At 41.1% G+C, this 25,243-nt stretch overlaps 3 protein-coding genes across 5 annotated transcripts; all 3 read right to left on the reverse strand.

Annotated features, from left to right (window-relative positions):
* Window positions 1–7,061: 7,061 nt before the first annotated feature.
* On the reverse strand, window positions 7,062–11,623 carry bpgm (2,3-bisphosphoglycerate mutase; the record flags this gene model as incomplete). 3 transcript variants are annotated; one of them, XM_084476988.1, is made up of 3 exons in its annotated part: window positions 7,062–8,843; window positions 10,421–11,050; window positions 11,470–11,623. In XM_084476988.1, 3 exons carry the CDS (start codon window positions 11,621–11,623, stop codon window positions 8,668–8,670), a joined length of 960 nt encoding a protein of 319 aa, XP_084333114.1. In that variant the 3' UTR covers window positions 7,062–8,667. The 3 variants fall into 3 exon arrangements, with proteins under 3 accessions (XP_084333114.1, XP_084333116.1, XP_084333115.1); XM_084476990.1 differs by lacking the exon at window positions 11,470–11,623 and adding an exon at window positions 11,287–11,392; XM_084476989.1 differs by lacking the exon at window positions 11,470–11,623 and having other exon boundaries at window positions 10,421–11,260.
* An 888-nt stretch (window positions 11,624–12,511) lies between these two features.
* LOC311357107 (troponin I, slow skeletal muscle-like) lies at window positions 12,512–15,486 on the reverse strand. Its single transcript, XM_084476991.1, has 5 exons — window positions 15,354–15,486; window positions 14,980–15,111; window positions 13,253–13,342; window positions 12,836–13,009; window positions 12,512–12,641 (listed from the first exon to the last, which is right to left on the reverse strand). Exons 2-5 carry the CDS (start codon window positions 15,100–15,102, stop codon window positions 12,558–12,560), a joined length of 471 nt encoding a protein of 156 aa, XP_084333117.1. The 5' UTR covers window positions 15,103–15,111; window positions 15,354–15,486; the 3' UTR covers window positions 12,512–12,557.
* A 4,708-nt stretch (window positions 15,487–20,194) lies between these two features.
* Window positions 20,195–22,668, reverse strand: LOC311357457 (troponin I, cardiac muscle-like). Its single transcript, XM_084477414.1, has 5 exons — window positions 22,633–22,668; window positions 22,211–22,342; window positions 21,456–21,545; window positions 21,154–21,324; window positions 20,195–20,605 (listed from the first exon to the last, which is right to left on the reverse strand). The coding sequence occupies exons 2-5, from the start codon at window positions 22,313–22,315 to the stop codon at window positions 20,525–20,527; spliced, it is 447 nt and encodes a 148-aa protein (XP_084333540.1). The 5' UTR covers window positions 22,316–22,342; window positions 22,633–22,668; the 3' UTR covers window positions 20,195–20,524.
* Between the last annotated feature and the right edge of the window lie 2,575 nt (window positions 22,669–25,243).

Raw genomic sequence — 25,243 nt, forward strand, 5'->3', positions numbered from 1 at the left:
CACACACACACACACACACACACACAACCGTATTAACTTTGTCATCCTTTTCAACACTTTCAGAATGTAAACAAGGATTTTTTTCCCATTGAGATATTTAGACCAGGCCAAAGTCTCGGAGTATAGCTAGTTTTACATGCATACTTAACCTTATGAGGACATGCAGTTAAAAGTGTCCAATGGGAATGTCATTGTCCTTGTTTGTCATCTGTGACACACGACCTCAAGAGAGCCCCACCAGCTCGCCTGACTTAGCCTTCATTATGGTATACAAGCAATTGCATGGCAGTTTATATTTCATGTGGACCTTGGAAGTGACTGCCCATATAAGGCAGTGGAGCCTCACTTTTGCTGCACTTCCACTTGCAACATAACGGGACTTATTGACAGAGCGGTTGCTGGCTTGCCATCAGTAAAGTTCGGTATTTGTCTTGTAAATGGCTTCAGCAACATACACAAATATCTACATTAGCTTGATAAATACTCATGAAGCTGGACAAGTTAGATGATGTAATCACTTGCTAGTGTTAGTTGGTGCCTTCTATTTTCCAAGTCAAATTTGGAAAATATTGCATTGTATATAACTACGTAATGGCCTCATGCTGAACTACCATTGCATTAAACAATAGTACACTAGTGCTGAAAGCGCTAGGTTGTTTTGGGTTTAGAAGGACAATCTGTCTATTGAAACTACATTCTAGCTCCCTCAGCCAATCCGGTGTTCACCTGTCTCTGTAGTCCCACCCCCACCAGGTCTATCAACCAATAATCAGAAACTAAAACAAGAACCAATCCCAGCCAGTGCTTGGACAGTCCTGTGTCCGGCCAATACACATACTAACCCTGTTATAGAATACTTCCTACTGCTTTCAGGGATGGCTTCAACACACTCATTGTCAACTCACATCAGCATTTATTATAACCATCATCATCATCATCATCATCATCATCATCATCACCATCACTGCCATCGCCCCTATCACAACCAACACCACCACAACCTCAACATCATCATCACCACCACCACCACCACCATCATCACATCATCATCATCATCATCCTCAGCTTCATTATCCAAATCAATGTCATTTCAACCCATAAAGGAGACACTTACAACGAAGAGCCTTGCAGCTCACTCACTGCTCTCCATCACTGCTCCTGGTTCTCGTTTTAGGCAGGGACCCATGAGGGGCCGTGGTGGAACAAAGGTAGCTCTATGCTTCTGGAGGACCGGGCCTCTGGCATGATGGACCCATGTTGAACCAGGCAAGACACTGGCTACCAGCCCTCAGACATGTCAAAGTCTGTTTGTCTTGGACCAGGGCCAGAAAGAACGGCAACATTTGTGAGGTTCAAGAAGTCCCAGTTTGGCAGGCAGTGGTGACTCCCTCTCCATCCCCTACTTTGTCCCCAGGCTCTTTCTTTGCCTAAATGGCCTTCCATGGACACCCGTACACACATAGAGGCCTGTGTGACCATGTACACACACACACGCATCATGCACGCAGAAACAGACCTACCAATCACCACACAGGCACACACACATTCACATGCATACTCTCTCATACACACAGACACACACAAACACACACACACACACACACACACATTATATTAAACATGCCTACACATATTAATGCACATAAACGCAGCAGGGACACATGCATCCGGGGCTGTGAGGACAGATGTTTTCACTGTCCACCACATGTGATTAGTTTTGAACAGAAACGTATGTCACTCCACACCAACCTTACAGCCACCTATTATAAACCCCACCTCTCTCTCTCTCTCTCTCTCTCTCTCTCGCCCCGCACTCAGACCTAACAAGGCCAGGAAGAATTCCCCGCCCATCGCCCCCCCAATATTCCTTTGGTGTTGACACTTCAAACAGCTGGCTTGATTAACAAACGATATGGAGTTTCTTCCCTAATTTTCCGCCAAAATATAAACCATGCCTTTGGTCTTCTCCTTGGTTCACACACCGTGGATCAGGAAACAAGTCTCCTGTTTCATAAACGACACGCGGTTCTGCTAATCTCCCGCTTTGTGTACATTGGCGTGTTATATATGTGTTGTTGTGGACATCCTGTGGTCTTCCTGTCCCCATGCCCCCATGCCAAATCATTACCACATGACGGGTTAGGATTCAGCCATCTGGGTCTGATTAGAACCCTCTCTGGGTGCGTTGCGTTGCCCTGGTTTAGCGCTCTCCTTTCTGCGGCCCTTTTTTGTATATGTTTAAACATATGATGGAGGAAATAGATGGCACATGCTGCAACACTCACTCTCATTTTTTTCATACTTCCATTCAGCATCCCTGAACTTTATATACACCACTCTCTCTCTCTCTCTCCTTTTCGCTCTCTCCGTCTCTATCTCTCTCTGTCTGACACTCTTTCTGTGTGTGTGTGTGTGTGTGTGTGGGGGGGGGGGGGGGGGTGTCTCTCCCCCTCTCTCTCTCTCTCTCTCTCTCTCGCTCTCTCTCTCTCTCTGTCTCTCTTTTCTTACTGCACTGACTGACAGCAGACTCTAACACTGGCCAGACGTTCCTCATGGACAATGGTCCACAATTAACCTTGTTTCTGGTCTGAGGTTAATACAGTAAATCAAATATGTAACCATGGAGGTCTGTTAAGACAGTTAGACTACGGCATGGCTTCCATCTGCTGCACCCTGTCCAATTTGTTCTGTGTCATATATAGATGAATGATAAACGTTGTGCAGTGATGTTCTTTTCAATGATTAAATATGCCACAATATCAAGAAAAGATCAAGAAAATATCATTGAGTATTAAGATTAATAATGGACATCATAGGGTTGATAAGCAAAAAATCTCGATCTAGAGAAACTATTTGACAAACATTTTAATAAACTGAATCTTAGTACTAGAAGTCTCAACCTTCTAATTGCTTTAAGATGTGTGGAGAAAAATCGAGGAGGATCCTGCTGATAGAATCTAAAGTATGATGGATGGATGATGCTAAACAAAGCAGTGTCCATTAAAAAGAGATAAGTTCCACTAACTCCCACCAATTGTTTTGTAAGCATATTTGTAAAACCCATTGGACGATGATCACTCTGATTCATCACCGGATTTGGAACTAAAGCACAATGCTTACATCTGTCCTTCTGCCGTGTATACACCATATGCTGTTTATATACTGTCTAATAAAGCAGAATTTAAAATGGATTGCTGCCGGTTTAAACACTGGGACATCAAAGGAGGGAGTAAAACGTCCTACTTTTCTCTTTGTAATGTCATTTTTTTTAAATTCAGAGCACATTTCAGGAGCCCTCCAGATGTTAGGCCTACTCACATGTTACCTACTCCAACTCCTTAGCCACTGATTTTATTATAATATGGCATGAAGATATGAAAATAAGAGAGGAATATAAATTAATGTCTTCCCTTGACAGTTCTCCCATTATTTATTGCATATCTCTCTCTCTCTCTCTCTCTCTCTCTCTCTCTCTCTCTCTCTCTCTCTCTCTAATTCCTACACAGGAATATATCCCTACCCCCTCCACGTTGATACTTGATTCATGGACCGATGGCTGCTCCATCAAATCCATATGATTATAATAACGTTACATTAGTCATCATCATATAGTGCAGACAAATCCAATCGGCATACTATCATCTCAAACCTGGTTTTCAATACATGGAGGAAAACAACTCAACGCTCTCCTAAACACTTGTCACAGAGGCGTGTGCAATCAATCAAGGGGCCTCGGCAGCAAGCTTCGTGTGACCAAATATGGTCATGTATATTTAAAAAAAAACACACACACACACAAAAAAAGATTATCCTTGGCCAGGACAGGAATTCCAGTCGGTTTACAGGGTGAAGTGGCCGAGCGGCACAGAGTGACCTGCTCTCTGGGCGACTGGACGAGGTTTGTGGTTTCATATAGTAGTATTACCTGGCACAGTTAGAGTAGGGGGGTCCTGACTTGTGTGACTGGATCAGGGATGCATTTCGTTGTCATCATATACACACATAAACTGCTATGACAATGACAATTTAAGGGAAATTGGCACCTCAGCCTTTCTCCTGTGACACAGCATCCTTGAGATAATTGTGACAATATTGTGTGGCCTGCTTTCCGTTGAAGGAAAAGCTGCACTAAAAGCGCTAAAAGTGCATAATAAAACACAAATGTAGTGTTTTTACATTGTCAATCTAGGAGCGACTGTAAGAGGAGACCGAGAGGGACTGTACGTGGATGCAGGCCTCTCCTTCCTACGCCAGTTCAATGGGATGCTGCGCTGCTACGCCTCCTTTTAAGGAAGAGCACGTTGCACTGTTAGCACAACGTTAGCGTAGCTCCCCAACTTTGGCAACGTCCAAAACAGAAACATGTTGTTTACTCTGGGAAATACCTGCTGCTAGGCTAACAGCAACCTAAGAATAACTTTTCTTTCCATTATGTGTACAACAAATCACTTTTCCATAAATGCATGAACAGAATTATATAAATGTAGATATTTACATGAGCCAATAATAACTACTATAACTATGTCTATCATTGTGTTATACAGGCTGCTATTGTGACACAAAAAATGACCTAAGCATTTCTTTATTTCTATAACCTTTAGCAATTGTTTGTACTAGAGTAAGTGACCAAAATGACCTTTGATACAAAGTAAATGCCAAAGCCAAAATCATGTTCTCCACCATGTTTGTAACCATTTCCCATCAGAGCTTCACAGACATAAATAATCACCCAGCAGAGAGTCCATATCTCTTAGACCTCAAGCCAACACATAGTATTAAAGAGCTGTCTGTGCTACGAAAGATGAAACATATTGTGTTCACCATGCCCCTTATTCACTATTAAGAGACAATTCATTTGATTCAGCATCAAATAAATTATTTATAATTAAACGGCATACCACTATGTAGGCTGACACAAAACAAAATATTACATCTATAGCAATAAATTGATATAATACAACAAAAGATTGTCATCGGTTTAGATGTCATGACAGGCAATACGGAATCAATCAAATTAGCATCAAAGAACAGAGGATTGTGTTTTGCTGAGTGTATTGAAATAGTGTTAAATAAGTGTCACACACTGAAGTGTTACACACCATTATGGATGACCACAATCCATAATGCAAATATGCTCCAGACTTATGTTTCAGGTCCACCTTGGCTACACTTCACATACAGTAGAAGGAGGGGCGATGCTCGGAGTTTCCTCTGGAGGCCATCCCAAACACATTCCCTATCCCCTAGGAGACTTGGACGAGGAACTGTCGGTCGGAAAGCCAATGCTCACACACACAGCGACCCAGTGTGGTTCAAAAGACTCAATCTTCAATACCATCTAAGGAAGGGGACACTCAGTTGGCATGTCCCCTACGGTACAGACAGATGCCACTTTTTTATTGTATATAGAGACAGATATATAGGCAGATTTCCAATGTCAGCTAGTTTCTGCAATGTACAGTATAATGATTAGGGAAAACAAATTCTTAATTTCCCTGTAAACCAAGAATAAGTGTCGCGTATCTGTGTGGTGATATCAATACCCTGGTCTCAAGCAGGATGATCGCTGTGCAGTCTTCCATGTTCATTCATGTTTTAGGGTTTTGATTTAGGTTTATGCGTTTCTATAATTCACTATTCAGGAGGAAACTCACGGATAATTCAGACACAAGTAGGTAGTGTTGACAAGATTGCAAGATTACACCCAGTATGTTTTGACTGTGAGTGAAACAGCCACTACATTATCCTGCCACACCTTTCCTGCTCATCTAGCCAGGAGAGGCCATTTGAAAGAAATCCAATTGCATTTCAATTTAAATAACAAAAGGTATCCACAGATATTCAGATACACTGTGAAAACCTAATAAAATTGTATTTGTTGTATTTGTTATCAATAACTACAAAGATGGAATAATCCATAGGATTTAGCTGGTTTTGCCCTCTGGTTCCACATTCTCTGGTCAACATCTTCATATATAACCAGACATGAATGTGAATGGACATCAAAGCTGTAATCGATTCCCAATAGATGATTTCGGAGTGGAACTTTGCTAGCTATATTACTTTGATCATGATACATTAAATTGTGTTGTTTTTTGTGTCAGAGAGGGTTTAAAAAGTAAATACAAAGTTAAAACGACAGGTCCACATATGGCTCCACTGAGCTACCCTAGCTTACCTTTAAGTATTTCAACATTAAAACTCATAATTAAGGCATTCAAAACTTGCAAATAATCGAAATACATCGATGAACAGGCTACTGTGAATAGGGTCTTAAATGAACGAACTGAATAGCAAAGTAAAGTGAAAGGATATGTCGATGATGATGATGGATAATGAACTTACCAGTCGGACTGCAGGCTACTCGGTGGAAGTCATCGGATGATTAAAGTCGCCAGCTTTATAGCTTCACCGCTTCCCCCAGCACGCGCAGCCCCTCCTGTCCTCCAGCATCCACTCGGTCCCCCCCCCCCCCCCCCCCGTGAATAAACATGCGAGACATACTTCACATCCACAATGGGTCCGCCAACACAGATAGAAATCAGAATCAGAAAAACTTTATTGTTTGACATGACAGAAAATTATCTCCAGCGTGGCTCAACAACATCAAAGACAAGAAGACAACAGACAAACTGACACAAAAACAGCATTCCTGCAATAGTGGAAACTTAAGTGACTGGTGCAATCAATAATTCAATGGGCAATAAATAATAATGCAATGGGCATCTAAAAGAGGGGAGTGGTGGAGGTGGAGGTGGTGGTGGTGGGTAGTAGGGGGTTGTGTTTGTTTATTATTATTTTGATTTTTTTTCCTGAAGGAAAGGACTTTGTAGCGACGGCCTGATGGAAATAACTAGAAAGACTTATGCAGGGGATGGTGGAGATCTGGTGTGGACAACCAAACAATGTCTGTGATGATTATCATCACAGTATCTAATATTTAAATTGGTCAGTGCTCTACATAATAATTTACCAGTTAGAGGTAAGCCCATCAACTTTATGGGTAGTTTCCTTTTATGGGTTTCACAGTGAATACATATGAATAAATTCAATGGACAACATTGTACTTTCTTTTTTATTGAATTAAACATGCCTCATGCTTCAAAAACATTACTTTTGGTGAGAACAATAAGGACCTTACAGTAATTTATGTGTTGTGAATACTGACCATAGTTCTTCTGACTAAAACACAGTATTCATGACTAGGAACTACAAAACAACGATGTGGCTTACAGTACTTGTTGGCGAATAACAGACGCACAGAAAAAAAACACTGTTTTCTATAGTCTATTCAATCAGCAATAAAACAAAATTACAAAAAAAGGGTGTAAAATCACTGAATTTAGTACAAAATACCAAAGAGGATATCAATTGTTATTAAACATTGAGTTAAACCAACCATAACCTTAGCCAAAGTCTAAAACAGTAACCGCTTACTTTATATATACAGTATATATAGTTTTATGTATCCAAAATAAAATATATTTCAGTATCTCTTGCATGACACAAGATTCCCCAGTAGTATCCACACAAATTGCAAAACCCAAAATAAACCCCTCAGTAACAATAAATAACACAATTTCTGCCTGTAACAGCCTACATGGTTATCATCTCAATGAGAACTAGAAAAACAGTTTGGAAGGGGGTCAATACTTTTTAAATGTCTGTTTGGCTCCTAAAAAATAGAAATATATAATATATTATATATTGGAATGAACCAATCTGACAGGGCTAAGCAGAGTTGATAAGTCACATGTAGGCACTATATTTAAAAACAGCCGTTTTAGAAGCACAAACGCTTTCTGGCTACTCCAAATTAAAAGCACATAGAAAAGCCAATTCATGGTCAACCATAGTTAGAGTGGAAACAAACAAGGAAATGCACCACTCATTCAGACAAACAATCGTTATTTGGCAGTGCACAGTTAATCAATTGATTGTATTCCTAAACAAATTATCAAATTATCTATACTCTCATTGGTAAACTTTTTAAAAAGCTATATTCTTCTAAGCCAATCCATCCTAGTACATTGTTTTAGGCCTCATCAAAAAGTGCATCTGTGTTAAAAGCTTTCAAATATCTTTGCATAACAGAAAACCCAATAAATGATAAATGCGTCACCTACATTTGTCCCATATGTAACATAAGTGCCATTTTGTTTTAGCTTAGTCTATGGTGTCATCAGTAAGATCCGCTACAGAAACTTCTACTCAAGCCAAAGCCATTTCGTCTTCACAGTGATAAGACAGTAACAGTACCAGCCCCATGGCTCCATTGGTCCTTTGATCGGAGCTCTGAGAGGCTACTAAATAAATCCACCACCAATCCATTTGACCATTACTACTTAAGATTTAGTCAAGAAAGCAGATACTTCTATCCAGAGCGATTTACAGCTGGAGGTTATTCCGAGCGATGCCGAGGTAGGGGAAGGACTCGTTATCCTCTCCGTTGGGAGTCAAACCCCCTCGCCGCCACCCTAGCCTACTCCAACACGACACTCTCCTGAAAGACCAGGATCTTCACGATACATGCTGAACCTTAGCTTCCTCCTAAAAACAGCCTATATCAGTGCTGCGGTTTTTTTCACGTTTCATTTGTGTTGTGACAAATGAATGAATACCTAGAAGGAAAGACATGGCAAAGCGGCATGGCGCCAGTGGTTGTGTTCAGGCGGATGGCTTGACCTTCCCCTGGTCCTCCACCCTCTTGATGGCCGCCTGGATCTTGACCTGGTCTCCCAGCAGCTGCCGGGGCTTCACCGACCGCAGGTTCTCATCCAGCTCCAGCAGAACGGGCGTCCCCGTGGGCAGTGTCACGTTGACGATGTCGCTGTCCGATATGCCTGTTGGGATGCACGGTGAGATCAGTTGCTGTGATGAGTTAGCAATTGATTGATGGGGAAAATGAACAACCGAAATTTCATAGATCAATCTAAATATCAAACATCTGCTTCAGAATTTTTGTATTTGGTGTAGTTTTATTTTCTTTGGGTTTTTTAGAATTAGAATTTGCCTCACATCACCAATTTGCCGAATGGATTCGTCTTGAACCGTTTCAGTTTTCAGGGGGGCTATATCAACAGTCGCAGCCCAAAATGCCTCGGGATTCAATTGGATCGACCTATAACAGATCATAGCAACTTGAGGTGTGACACATCAGCGGCAGCCATCTTGGTTGTTTATGAAATGTCTTAACCCCGGCTCCCATACGGTGCTCCTCTGTTCAGTCATTGTATTAAACCCACCCCATGTTAGGTAAACCAATGTGATTGGTCCGACCCCAGCCAGGTCTGACAGAAATCCTTCTGAAAGGATGCGTCCAGACGCGTATGTCAAATAAAAATGAGCTTGCATATTTGTCGAATTCCCAGGCAAAGAATTTGTGACATTGGCTATAGGGTTAAGAGGTTGTGTCATACAATGTGGCCTTTGACTCCTGTTAAGACATATTATACAACGAGGTGTGACTGTGATTAGCCGTTACAAGCCGTTCTGAAAATCTGCCTCTTCTGACGTCCAAGTGGGCGTGTCCATATAGATGTGTGCTGGATAGATCAGTCTACCAGCCTACCCAGTGGACTGTAGCAAAATTTGCTCATCTATCCATCAAACATCTAGGTGGACACGCCCACCTGTGATGTCAGAAGAGGCAGATTTTCAAAACGGCTCGTAATGGCTAATCACACTTACACCTGGTGGTATAATGTCACCTTTAAGGCTGTGATTAAGGGCTACACAAATAAATGCCCTTAAATTACATACATTTTGAATGATGTATCACTTAATCAAGATTAATAGATGATTCCCCATTCAAATGATCGTTGCTTGCAGTCCTACAGTGACAATACTAGTGCCCTGAATGCAACCCTTCACAGTTCACACACAGTCAGCAACATTTGTTTACAGAAGAAACACAGTAGCTGTGTTATAAGATGACATAATATTACACACATATACAACTTGTGGGAGCTGTTGGAGGGAAAATGTAGTCACAGCCTATTCATATGTTGTCTTGTTTTGTATCAGGCGGGCTGCATGATATTACAGCCTAGATATAAAGTGAGTGGAAAGTGACGCGGTGTGTGCCAGACAGACAGCCAGTGGCCCTTTAAAAAGGTCAAAGTGGACTGCATAGAAACAGATACATGAAACATTAACTCGTTGGCCTTTTCTGCACAAGTTCATCCCTCCATCTGTGGAACTCAAACCTATCCTCTCACCCTAAACGGGCTTCGGCTCACACTGGTGACCGACTCCTCTCTTCGGGGTCATGGTGTGGTTTTGCTATACTCATACTCAACTTTCAAAACCAAAAGGCATTCAGACAACACACCAACAACAACCACCACCACAACAGACAAAAGCAGATGTAAACAATAGAGCACCCCCTTCATTGAGCTGATGCCAACAGGAGACATACCTTCCAGGTGCTTCAGCAGAGCTCTGCAGCTGTTCCCATGAGCAGAGATGAGCACACTGCGTCCGCGCCGAATCTCCGGCCCCACCGTCCCGTCCCAGTAGGGCAGCAGCCGGTCCAGTACCTGCTTCAGGCTCTCGGCCCTGGGCAACTCATCCTTGCTCACGTCGCAGGTGCTGTACCGGCGGTCGTTGTAGATCTCCTCGTAGTACGGGTGGGATTGATCGATGGGTGGCGGCGTGACGTTATAGCTCCTCCTCCACACTTTCACCTGCTGCTCCCCGTGGTTGAGGGCCATCTCTGCACGGTTGAGCCCGATGAGGGCACCGTAGTGGCGCTCGTTCAGCCTCCACGACTTCACCACGGGGACCCACTCCTGGCGCATGGCCTCCAGCACCAGCCAGGCCGTGTGGACGGATCGACTGAGCAGGGAGGTGAACACCACATCAAAGGTGTGGCCCTGCTCTCTGAGGAGCCGACCACACGCCTGGGCCTCCTTCACTCCATCCGCGCTGAGCTTCTGGTCCACCCAGCTGCAGAAGCGGTTCTCTTTGTTCCACTCCCCCTCGCCATGTCTGAGCAGGATGACTTTGTATTTGGACATCTGAACACCCGATAGCGGATAGAGGAAACCTGTGGTTTTGATCAAGAGGTAGCATGGTCAATTACTATTAAAAAGGAGAGAAGAGTGAAGGAAAGCGATGGCAGTATCGTCAACATGGTCTGCGGTCAGTGGACCGTGTATCACTGAGTAGCCATGCTGGCCCCCTATAGTGGGCCAGCAGTAAGCGGCAAAGGCAAACTAGAGGCTAACGTTACATGCGGATTGTTATGAAATGAGTCTATTGAAGTATTTAACGTTAACTTACATGTTGCGTTATAAAAGAGACCACATTGCTGGAACTACGCGACCGTATTCGTTGTAAACAGACATGTTGATCACAGCGCAACGTGTTTGCAATATATTTGTTTTTTTTCTTAGCCAAGGAAGCAAGGTTGTTGTTTTTTTAAATCGAGTTTGCACGAGTTGAATAGCGTTGAACATTGCTTACCTTGGGTGAGTCTGGCTAAAATGTATACATACTGAGACGTAAATGGTCCAGTGATAAAAACCGAAAAGCGGAGACTTACGAGTGTGCATTGTATTGTCCAATCAGAACTGCAAAACAGACTAGTGGGCGGCGCTAACTTTATATTCATGCCCATATTAGGAGAATGGTACGGGTCACGTTGGTGTGGTTATGTCAGAGGGGAAACCGCCATGACGAGGGGGAGGCTCAGTGGTTGTGAACTTTGGGGTGATTCTGGATCACTACGACCCAACGGAAGATGATTCAGTAGAATACAAATAATAATAATGCTGTTATATATTATTCTGCTTAAACAAAAAAAAAGAAGGCTTGAGAATCATCGACAACTGATAACCCTAACCCTAAAATGTGAAACCGTTATAGCTGTAAAAAAAAAAAAAAAAAATGTCTTTACTAGATTGAATGATATGAACAGATGTCGTTGTTGAGGTTCAGTGAACATGAAATTGTTATGACAAAAATAATCATAAACTTCTTTATGATTATTTGTATTATTATATTAGAGACACATTGGTACAGAATTACATCATATGCTTTTTGATAACTCAACATACAAGCAATATATAAATCAACTGCAGATGGAATGAGCATTGTCCTTTTATACATAAAAATGGCAGACCTCAAATACTGTACAAATAGGCTACAAGGAAACTTTTTCTTCATGATATTTTAATATTATTATTAGGTAGTCATTGTTGAAAGAACTGATCAGGTTGTACCAAAATAAGCCAACGTGCCACACAGACGATGAGATGATGAGTAAGAGAGGTGCATCTCCACACATGGGGCAACAGCACTGTGCAGTACCTGAAGCTACACATCATCAATGTATATCAACATGATATAGTGCTTCTAATACAATTATGCATATTGTTTATAACACATCACATTCAAAAACATGTATGACCCCTAGAGTAACATGAGGATAACAAGTGGAAATGTAACACTTCCACACACAAATCTGTATCTATTTGTATGTCATTGTAGCACTTTCATGATTCATTGAGTTTCACCCACAGAGAACAACTGGGCTCCTCCAAACTTAAGTTTTATGCAGCATTGAACAACTTCTTCCTGCCTTCCATCCCAGACATGGATTCCACGTTCTTACGCCAATCAGTGACCTCTTCTTTCTATGGGGGCGTGGACAAAAGATAGGAGTCAACCACTGATAGGAGGGGTTTCAAAAGTTCAATAATAGAAGTTCAAGACCAATAACCGTGCAATCTGTTGTTATGAATCCTATTATTATGGTAATAATGCTGAAAAGCACCAAGATGGTGGCCGGCTTGGAATGTGGGACCTCTGGGTCCCCCCTAGTTCTTACCTTCTCCTCCTCCTTCTTCACTGTCTTGAGGGCCGCCTTGAAGTCCACAGACTCCTTGACCTTTGCCCCCAGCAGGGCCCCCAGCATGGCGTCCGCAGACACCCTCACTCTCTTCAGGTTGGGTCTCTTCATCTTTCCCTTCAGATCCCCGATCTTCTGGGACAGGTCCTGGACCTGTCACCGGCAGGGGTTAACACAGGGTTATGGGTTCCATTCCCACTGGTGAACCCATGAATGTATGTATGTATGTATGTATGCACTCATGCTTTGTATGAAAGCATACAAATTATACTTTTAAACAGCATAGTAATATAATAATATAATAAAGTTTTCTATTATTTTTCAATTTCTTTCTTCACTTTACATTTCACATTACATACATGTTTTATGCATGATGATGATGATGATAACTATTACCTCCATTTCGCTTTTGGACACTTTTGAATTAATATCGTATCTTTCCTCATCCACCACATCAATTTTCTGGGAGAGCTCCTTGCAGAGAGTCTGTGAAAAGAACAATGGGGTTGTTCAGAATGGGAGGCCTCTTTGAACTTTGACCTAGGCATTTTATATACAATACAAGACAAAACGGTCTACCAAACAAAAGCAAAGGCTTTTAGTCAGTACTTTTCTACATTAGTAGCACATTCATATGTTTCACATTTCCTCCTATTTATATTCCTAGATCTTGCTTGTGTTAACTCCCTCAAACATAAAATGGTTCTTATATACACAGGACAGAAAGTGTAATAGCTAGAGTGAGGAAAGCTACTGGATTAAATCCCCAGTGTCCACAGTGTCACATTCAAAGTTAGTCACCTTGGATAGAATCACCAGTAATTTCTAGTTAAAGTGAGTATATATATATATATATATATATATATATATAGACTAGGCACAAAAAGTAAGGAAATTTGTGTTTGGTAGATTTTTTCGTTGTTATAACAATGCTTCTTGGCTATAAATCTTATACCGTTGGAAAGCCTGAAGCCTCCCCTTTTAAATGGTACCACATGTGTAAGGAACATGCATTTGTGGGATGAAGAGCAGAGCTGAGTATGTAGGTTGCTCCCAAGAAAAATGTGCCAAATCTTCTATCAACAGCCTACTCTGCCTTTGACTCTTGTTTGGTGTTTGGTGTATTGAATGATTGAAGACATATTGGCAATTTAACAATTTATTAATTTAAGAAACAGGAGCCTCGGTAGCGTGTGGAATAACCATATACAGCAACAACAGCCTGGCACCTCCTCTTCATGCTGGTCACCAGCCTGCTCACACGCTGCTGTGGGGCGGCATCTCCCTCACTGGAAAAACGAGGCTTGTCATCATTGGAGGCAATCTTAATGCAGAGAGATATCGAGATATATATCCACAGTCTGGGACCGAACTCTATCCTCCAAGATGACAACGCTCGCCCCCCACAGAGCGGGGTTTATCAGAGACTACCTCCAGAATTTGGGAGTGGAGAGGATGGAGTGGCCTGCCTGCAGTCCCGACCTCAACCCCATTGAACAGTTGTGGGATCAGCTTGGGTGTGCTTTTCGTGCCAGAGTGACCAACACAACCGGGTTGGTTGAGACAAATGCTGGGATGCCATCCCACAGCAGCATGTGAGCAGGCTGGTGGGAGGAGGTGCCAGGCTGTTGTTGCTGTATATGGTTATTCCACACGCTACCGAGGCTCCTGTTTCTTAAATTAATAAATTGCCAATTTGTCTTGTTTCTTCAAACTTCCATCATCCAATACACCAAACACCAAACAAGAGTAGGCTGTGTGGCATTTGTAGAGAAGATTTGGCACGTTTTTTTTTGGGCGCAACCTACATACTCAGTTATGTGTGTGATGTATTCCCTGTCAACTGTCCGTCTCACCTCTCCACCTGACCTGTCATTGGTCCTCCTCAGGCATTCTATATTAAGTACAACTCGCTCCAGTCGGCCTGTCGTCAGGTCATCAAACCCGCAAAGAATCTCAACAACTTTGTGTATCGGTTACTGTATCTGTCAGTCATACACTAAGTCTTAGAGAAACCAAACCACCTGACACTTCTGGAGCTTGGTTTCATTCATGAAGGTAAAAGGTGTAGGTACATAGTACATTGTTTTGAACATATTGCTGGTGTAGTGTAGATCTTGTACCTGGAGATCCTGCATGGATAGGCCTGACAGCTGCAGTGGTGGAACTCTCTCCGCCAGGACTCTCTCTCGCTCCAGCCGCCTGTTCTCCTTGTCGGTGACCAGCAGGGTCATGGCCCTCTTCATCAGTTTGGTCTGGTGCACAACATGCAATATGTTACAGAAAGTCACATCTCTGAAGGCTAGTTTTTTATTTATTCAGACTTTTTGTTACTACATTTAATTACAGCACAGTTATCATCGGCATGGGATTTCTAAAGGGACACATATGCACATACACACACATGTACACACCCATGTACACATGTACACACATGTACACACACACACACACACACACACACACACACACACACACACACACACACACACAGTACCTTCAAGAACAGTCTGCGAGATGCAGATATTTTAGGCTTTTCTTTCTGAAAAAGGAAAAAAGTGAGAGAAAAAAAAGAGAAAGCTTAAAAACAGTAAAATGACACTAAACAGAATCCTGAAACCTCTCAGAGGAATGAAGGTAAATGAATTATAATATTAATAATAGTTAACTTATTTTAACTTACCGGACTATGGAATTCAGGGGGGTGGGGAGAAAGGAAGGACAAAATAAAGTTACAATGTTCTGAAGACATATGTTATAAATTGTTATGTTGTTATGTTATTAAAAATATGAAGTTGAGTTCTTACGCTTCAGACATGGTGGCAGCTTATGGTCCCTCCTTTCAGTTCCTTTGAAAATATAAATTATGATTATTCATAATCTCAATGTGAAAATACATGTCAATAACAAGAAAGAGGATGCAAGAAATGTTGACGTCACTAATTTGAATAATCAAGTTAGTTGAGCAGGCAAAAATGCTTTGATGTTAAATTCAAGTTTTGGCTTTAATTTTTCTTAACGATGAGAAGCTTCTTCAAGACATATGCTTAATAGAAACACATAAATGTTAGTAAGTCTCCAGGTATTTATAACGTCTCAGAACTCAGTGCAAGGTCATAGGCAGCTGCTCAATGTGACTGCCTCCTTACCATGGAACTCAAGCTTTATATAAAAAATGGCCAGACTCCAATAACGTTGCACTTCAACTAAGCTGTGATAGATGTCCAATTAAAGAATTGACTGAATTCAACCAATGATTTGATCTTACGATTTGAAATTAATTTGTTGAGCCAATACATTCATATTTTATGTATTTGTTCATATACATTCATACTTTCAAAACTGATCCCCAAATTAATATTTCAAATTTCTTGATTGTCATTTCAAAATGAAAACTGAAAAACTCTTACCTTATTGCTAAGCGTTTGTGAGCGGTAGTTTTTCTGAACCCAGAAGCACACAAAGTGGGTAGATATATAGATTCCTGGGCTGCTGTGAGTGGTTCACTAAAATAGATCCTGTGTCCTCGCCATTTGGTTGTGTGGTGCTTGCATCTTGAACTCACATGATGCTGTCTCCACGTGTGTATTTGTGTGTGTGTGTGTGTGTGTGTGTGTGTGTGTGTGTGTGTGTGTGTGTGTGTGTGTGTGTGTGTGTGTGTGTGTGTGTGTGTGTGTTGATATGTGTGTGAGTAAGGGTGTGTGTGTATGAATGTGTGTGTGTGTGTGTGTGTGTGTGTGTGTGTGTGTGTGTGTGTGTGTGTGTGTGTGTGTGTGTGTGTGTGTGTGTGTGTGTGTGTGTGTGTGTTACCCCAGAAATGAAGAAACCACAGAGATCCAAGTGTACAAGGGTTATATTTATTATGTCTAAATACAGTTACACACAAAGAGTAACCACAAAATCACTGATTGTGTTTGTTTGATGGTTTCTCATCACTTATAATCACTGTACCAAGTAGTACCCATCCCATGTCATTAAATGCACTGTTTTAACGACCAACACAAGTGTATGGACATAATCATCCCTAAAATGTATGTATATGTACAAAGTTCCTAATATTATGTAATCAGAAGCATACGTTTGACACCCTCAGTGTTCGTTTTGAAGCTATGTTTTGAAGGCTTGTGCTGCCACCTCTAGGCTGAATTGGAGAAGTGCTGTACTTTATAAAAGAAAAGAGGGCACATATATGTGACTAAATGAAAGTGTTTAAGTGAATATAAACTGCTCAAGCTGGGACAATAGGCTTTACTAAAAAATAGGCCACATTTGACAACAACTAGGGCCTTTTTAAATCATACATTTTATACTAAATAAAAAAAACGTTATCTCTTTCTATCAATAAAGAATGATGAAGCCACATGTCTGAACAAATATTTTGTCAGGCATATACAAAATGTGCCTGCTGTGATATAATGTAGGCTGAATCTACATTGTAAATCTCAAATAGTGTACTTGATTGTCACTTAAATGGAAAGCATAATAAAAACTGTACTATAATAAAATAATCCCTCTCCTACTTTTTGAGTTTCCAGATGAACCAATCAGCTTCTTCCTGTCCTTCAAGACGTGGCTTAGACCTGTCACCTCCTCTTCCTGTTGGAAACGCAAAGTACCACTATCCAAATGCCAGCACAAAATATAACAACTTTATTTATTTATTATTTTTTTTTTTTAATTTTTTTTTTTAGTAACAAGCACTCAAATTCCAAGAATAAAGGTTTCCGGCTCTCCCAGCAATCCTTTTGACATACAAGAGCAAAGCCAGACTTACCTCCTCCTCCTCCTCTTCCTCCTTCATAACTGTCTTTTGGTTGGCATGGAAATAAAGGGACTCCTTGTGCCTGCAGCCTCAGCATGGCTTGGCAGAGATCTCCACTCTCTTCTGAGGGTCTGTTTCTTAAATCCTCCGTGAAGACTGCCTCAGTTCGTTAAATTTATCTGAGGAGAGAAGCCTGTGAAGTCATGTTGTCAATGAAGACATGTTATCAGTACAAACACATAAAGCGCATCCTCTACCCAGGCGACTTTTGGCAGATCTTTTCCGATCTGTAATTCCCGCTTCGGCCTCATGGGGTCAGTAGCTAACCACTAAATGGCCAGACTGGACAGCGTACAGAATTTAGGAAATAGTTCGAATTGCGACGATATTATTCACTGTTTAATCATGCCAAATATTGACATTTTTCGTTCGTGTTTTCCTGGTCTTTTCCTCATTGTTTCAGTTTCTTACCCCGTTATTTTTCGGCAACTTATTATTCCACTCCGAAATACAACATCGATCTTGCAGTGCAAATGTATAAGCACAGATCCTGGAAAACGATTATGCTTAATTAATTTGAAATTATTCTCGGATGCTAATACTGTATACTACTACTGTTATAAACATCATAAATAGAGTAGAGATGCAGTAGTTGTGAACCCCTGCAGGGACAAACCGCAGCACTAGAGGACTCCAGAGCACTTAAACACCATGTTAGAGCAGTGTCCATTTCCAATGCAGCAGTCTGGTGGAACAGTCCCATGCACGGCTACGTATGGCTTAGGTATGGATAATACAATAATGAAGCTGCTAGGTGACCAACTTTTGCAGACAAATATTAGCGTATATATATATATATATAGCGTGTGCACACTGTGAGACCATCGAGGTGATGACTAAAGACTATAAACAGACAGACTGCCACAAATACTGTCAAATATAACTGTAAAAACAGAAATAAGTATTATCAAACGGTCTACAAATCTCAATCTGCACAGCGTTAGAAATGTGCTATAAATCTTGTTAAATGACTCATGCATTGGAGCCTGATACGTTATTGAGACTTACCTTGAAGTGCAGCAAGCGTCTGTTTGAGGGTGATGTCGACCTGCCGAGAGGGAGAGAGAGAAAGAGAGAGAGAGAGAGAGAGAGAGAGAGAGAGAGAGAGAGAGAGAGAGAGAGAGAGAGAGAGAGAGAGAGACACTCAGACAATATAGAAATCAATCATCTTTATAGTTCCATGGGTTGCGTGGCTTGCTAAAATAGACTTAACAATTTGCCTCTCCGTGTCAAGAGGGACATTCATTGTTGTCCATAACCCCTATGCAGTATTGCCACAGGAAAGGCAGTTCTAAAGCAATATACATGGAGGCAGAGGAGGGGGCTGGACCACCTGTTGATGATCGAGACTGCTGGTAGACCACATAGGAAGAAGTCAAACCTAACACTATTAGTTTTAAACTCAAGTAGAAAATGATCAGTTTATTGAGCTATTTATTTAAGCGCTATTTAATAATCTTCTTTTATAAATACAACATGTATTTACCGTCCATATTTGCATGATAATAATCATTTATGGCTGTTGTATAACCATACATCTTATTTGAGAACCACAAATGATTCTGGACACAATAAAACGCCATTCCAACCAACCTCATTGTAAGTATTTGTATCAGTAGGCCCTATATATAGGCCTATATCAATATCAATATCTATATCAATAAGATGACATCGGACCTCACTTCAAGTCAGCGCATGTGACGATGGTGAAGAAACTCACTCTGCTTTACTTCTGGATGCTAATCTGGGAGGGTGAAAAACGTTATTCCAATCAGCATTCGAGTATCATCATATCAATAAACTGTAATCCGATTACTCTTCAAGAAGTACGAATGTCGACGTCGTAAAAAAGCCCTGTCGTGCGTTTGGAGATGCTTATTTTAGGAGGTTGACGAAGAACAAGGACAGGTGGCCGCCTGTTGTTTAAGCATTGTCAATAAAGCTGGGCCGAGTTCATTCAGTGTCACCGATGTATATAGCCTGCTCTCTTTGACACACAAAACCACAACAAACTCCCCTGGTTAAAGTAAAATCAGAATCAGAGTTTACATCTCTCAACAGTCTGCTTCACACAATTGATTAAACACAAACTGTCCTGGAAGTTTAAAAGTAGAAGAAGAAAGGAGAAACAAAAGTAATGTTGGTGCAATAATTCACTCTGCCTAATGGCCAACACTCACATCGGCATGTTCCAAGAACCCTCTTAATGTCACGGGGTCAAAGTGTTGACTACTTCTCGGTCTCTAAGCCTAACTGTGTCATGCCAATGGCCATTGAGCTCATTTAGACATCTTGGGAAGTGTCTTTGGTATTCTTACCTTCCTGTCAGTAATGTCCACCATGAGAAGCTGCTAGCTGTGAGTTTTGGCCAATGCCTGGCTGTATACACCTCCCCTGGCCTTTATTGTATATGTGACTTTAAGATTAACACCTTTCTATCAGGATGGGTTTACTTAATGGCTCTGGCAGTTTGTTAGGTAGAAAGAATTGGCTTTGACACTCTTTCAGTTCACAGCAAGTATTTTTTTATTTTCGCACAAATTACAGTAAAAATTAAGCACAATATTGTCCAATATTGCTTGCATACTAAGGATCTGAGGGACATTTTTTATCTTCTAGCAAAACCGCTCATAAGCTTTACAACACAACTCGAACTACAACTATACACATTACTCCTGATATATTAGCTATTATTAGCTATATTTTGATACATTCATAGCGCCTAGCAAAACACTCATTCTACTGTCAACTCCTGCCACTTCATATTCTCAAAGTCGTTTTAAGATCCCTCTTTATAGAAGGGGAAAAGAAACATGTAGGTCAACATGTATTTATGGGTAATATTTCTAAGCATCAAACAGCTTCTTCCTGCCCTCCATGCCAGACATGGCCTCCACGTTCTTACGCCAGTCGGTCACCTCCTCCTTCTGGGGAGAAGCAACGAAGCAACCAAGTTAGATACTTGAGTGTGCCTCTCGAAAATCATACTTTCAAGGGTTAGTTAGCCCTTCCCCTTAGCCCTACCCCTCAATGAAACGACTATTGGCAAAGCCCTACCCCTACGCATGAACACGCAAATGTGAGGGGTAGGGCTAAGGGTTAGGGCCAAGGGGTGAATTGGGATTGGGCCATAAAGTATGGTGACGGTAGAGAAACGAAACACGGTGCTTTTTTGACGGGACAGAGTTACTGCACTATTTGCAATTGTAATGTTTAGTAATTTAGCAGATGTCTTTCATAACACGGCTTACAGTAGGAGCAGGTACACTTTTATAGGCATCCTTGAGCAAAACTCGACCTTCTCCTAAACAAAATGGAGATTGAGGATATATGTCGATTGGGGACGCTTGGTATTGAACCCAGTAACTTCCGACTTGGAGTTGAACCACCTTAACCCCTATCCTGCTTCCTTAGTGTTTACTGGAAAGCAGTGGTAATGAATGACGGATCATAATAGAGCACAAACCGCCCTTACCTTCTCATCCTCCTTCTTCACCGTCTTGAGGGCCGCCTTGAAGTCCACAGACTCCTTGACCTTTGTCCCCAGCAGGGCTCCCAGCATGGCCTCGGCGGAGATCTTCACCCTCTTCAGGTTGGGTCTAGTCCTGCCCTTCAGATCAGTGACCTTCTGGGACAAATTCTGAATCTGGGGAAATCAGACCAAAATAATAGAATGACTATCGTGATATCCCTTGATCACACCAGATAGGCTGGATATGTTTTCATCCAGGCTCCATCCAAGGTCCAGGATAAAGAGATCAACACGGGGCGCCATACCTCCTTGTCGTTTTTTGTGACTTTCATGTCAATATCATAGCGATCCTCATCGGCAGAGTCGATCTTCTGGTTCATCTCTCGGCACAGAGCCTGGAAGAACAGAAGGATGAACTGGTACACCGAGCGACACATCTCATTCACAGCCATCAGTTGGGAGGCTTGCAAGGTCATAACTGTTGACCTTCAACTGACCAGTTACACTTAGGTTGAAAAAGTAGCCTGTATTTTGTATGGTGAAAAACACCTTCTTCTTTATTTAAAATAAATACAACATATATTTTTCTAACCATTGCACTCTATTATATTCATTAAGAATTTATTTGAATTTATTTGAATAATGTATAAACAATGCAAGTGTTGTTATGTAAAGGCCCTGACACACCAACCAGAACATCGTTTGTCGGACAGTCTGGCGAGCTCGGTGACCTGAGTCTGTTCGTCTGTTCTGCTTTTTAATGCCTCTTTTACTTTTTTTTCTTTTACTTGGATGCTGCTACAATTTCGTTGTACATTGTAAAATGACAAATAAAAGGATTCTGATTCTGATTCTCTACACTACTACACACTACACAAGTCAAATGGTAATCAAACATATTACTTGTGTGTTAAAATCCTACCTAACCTTGTAATGCTGCAAGGTTCTTGTGTTTAGCGTGATTTGTCTTATGTGGAACCAAGATGGAACCAAGACGGCACCAAGTTGGCACCAAGATGGCCCGTGAGGTGAATAAGGCCCATCGGTGGACAGCACAAACCTGGAGGTCCTGTACTGACAGTCCGGACAGCTGGAGCGGAGGGACCCTCTCTCTGAGAGTCGCCTCTCTCTCTCGTAGCTTCTCCTCCTTCTCATTCTCCAACATCACCCCAGCCCTCTTCAGCAGTTTGGTCTAACGAGTTCATATAAATACATCAGGAATTAGTACACGTCACGATTCACCACCATGCACAACCACATGAATGAACACCTGTCTGCCGCTTATTGCGCATACTAAATAATAGGCTAATTCCAAGTCCAGTTAATATGTGTGCTCATCTAGCACAATATGATACATGAGCAGATGTTATACAATTGAGGTATTTGATTTTGATCCAATATGGATTGTAGGCTATTCTCAACCATAGAATGTGGGGTGTAGTGTGAGCTGAGAACCAGGGTTAAACTGGAGGGTAAAGATACCTTCAGAGCCAACCGACGAGAGGCCGAGATCTTTGACTTTTTCTACACAAATAAAAGCAGAAGGAATTAAATAACGACAACTAGAAAGAATGTGTAAGAATCAACACAGGTGCTAAGAAGAGAGGACAAATTATAAACAACTTACTGGTCTGTGGTAGGAAGTTTGGCATTGATGAAAAATAATCGATAATCATTTAGGGGGAGATATGAAATGAAAGACAAACAAAAGGCTGTATAAATATAGGTAGCAATAAGTAAGTAATATATGAACATTTTCATTATTAGTATGAATTATGATGTATCTATTTAAAACAAAGAACGTACCCTTCAGACATGGTTTAGATCTCTTCACTGAAAGGAAAGAGATATGTTTACTTGACATCACTCAAATTATTATATTATATATCACCTTAAAATAGAAAAATAGAAAAAATAGAATAGGAAATAAACATTGACACTCAAAGTTGAGGGGATACCCTTAGAGGCCCATGCTATGCACACGATGGTTTGTTAACATGGCAACAGAAAGCCTTTGAATTAGCAGCAGTAGGTGTGACAGGGGACACCACTCAAAGCAGTCAAGCCGCTGCTAATGTTGAATAAATATGAAGAAAATAGCATAAGGTGTGTGTAAAATGTTGGCATTTGTGTTCATAAATGTAAGCCACATGTGCATATTTATCTAAATTCCTTTATTAGTACATTCTCAGTCAATTGTGTACTTTCTTTACTACTATATTGTCATCTATAGAATAGATAGAATTGTGCATTCAATCGTATTTATTGGTTTAAATTTAATTAGTAATTTAATTAGTAAATTTAATTAGTAGTTAGATTTTTAGATGAATACTTGATTTATTGTTTATTATATTCTAAAAATATAATATATAATATTATTCTAAAATAATGTGCTTTTACAATACACAACTTCAATATTGCAGAAGGTCAAAACATAATTGATAACAAATGAATGAACAAGAAAGGGCAGCATTTGAAGCACTTTCATTTGAGGGCTATACCTATTGACTACATCAACAGAACATGAACAGCCTCACACCTTTCCCATCACAATAATAAACACCTATAACAGGACACACAAATGAACATACCTCTGTGGATATCTGCAGAAGAACAAACACACTTTGAGTGGAGAAGATCCAGGCTGTACTGGAGGAAGCAGAACCTGAGATCATGTATTGTACGTCTCCTGTGGTCTTCTGTGAGTGGTTCACTAAAATAGATACCTCTCCTGCCTTGTTGGACCAGTGGAGCACCTTCTACTCCCAAAGCCTAAAGTAGACACTGTGGTCTCACTGAAAGCACACCACCAAAAGTTGTTGAGTGATGAAGGGTACTACTTTTACTTTATTTTAAATTTATTTTGTTGTATGTATGTCATCATATTACCCTTGAATGACCATCACTCCATTTAGCCTGAAAAGTTATGTTGTTTACGTCTGTTTATGAACCTTAAATTGATTTAGGGGCTTCTACGGTATGGATATCTTAATTTTGATTGAATACATGTCTAATGATCGGTTTATCCCCCTATACCCTTATAAATCACATCTGTATCTCTTAACCTGAATGTTTCTCTTCCCCTTCTCTCATTCAAATGTAAACTTTCAAATCCTCCCATCATAATAACTACAATATATACAGTATCTGTGTTCCAGGTCTGTTACAGAGATGTCAGAAAAAACAAGACAAAAGCTTGTCCATGCTGACATATAATGTAAACACAGCAAATTAAAACTGAGCCCAAATGACCCAAGTTCAAAAACTCAAGGTCAAACTTAAAAGGCAAGGTCTCCATTTTAAAGCGCTGAGCTCGTAAGGCATGTGGGAGGTTAGTGGTTTGTATGTCTGATCCTTCGTCACTCATCCCCTAAACGGGGTCCTCGTATGCCACCGTGACAGGGCTCAAGAGGTCGTAACCAACAACAATACTTTTGTTAGGCCTAGAGTTACACTCCCTTACCGAGAGCTCGGGAGTTCAGCCAGGGACTAGTACGTGTGGGGTCCGGGGGTCAGCAGGGGTCAGTCAAGTCAGAACCCTGTTCTTAAAATCCCTTTAAGAACACGGTAGGAGCGAGCGGAACAGTGTCAGTGTCAGGGCCGGTGTTAATACTGAGCACTAACTCCGCGGCTTGGCTTGGTGTACGTGTTGGTAACTGGAGTTTGAGTGTGTTGATTGTCAACATGATTCGATTATAGGTATTTTTATGTGTATTCATGTGTCGTTACTTCATGTGTGCAGTCAAAAGTATGCACAAAAAAACGTGAATAGTGTGAATATATTTTAACATTTACATTTATTTATATTTAATGACGGGAAAAGAGCAGAATGTCTATTCTAGATTCAAACTGGTTAGCCTAACAAATCCAAACGTTTTCAACGGCTCTTTGACAAAGAGGTTGTTCATTTTCCATCATCACCTAACATAAACTAGACTACAGTCTAGACTACAGTATATCTCACTGCAGCACAAAGGCAAGGTGCAGACAGGTGTTACCCAAGCGGTGAACTGACCCTCCACAACCTCCTCTCATCACCCCTGAACCCTACAACACGTGTGGAACTTGGGCGAGAAATCTTTATTAGGGTCTT

Source organism: Micromesistius poutassou (assembly GCF_964030765.1).
Source record: "Micromesistius poutassou genome assembly, chromosome: 13".
Lineage (NCBI taxonomy): Eukaryota > Metazoa > Chordata > Actinopteri > Gadiformes > Gadidae > Micromesistius > Micromesistius poutassou.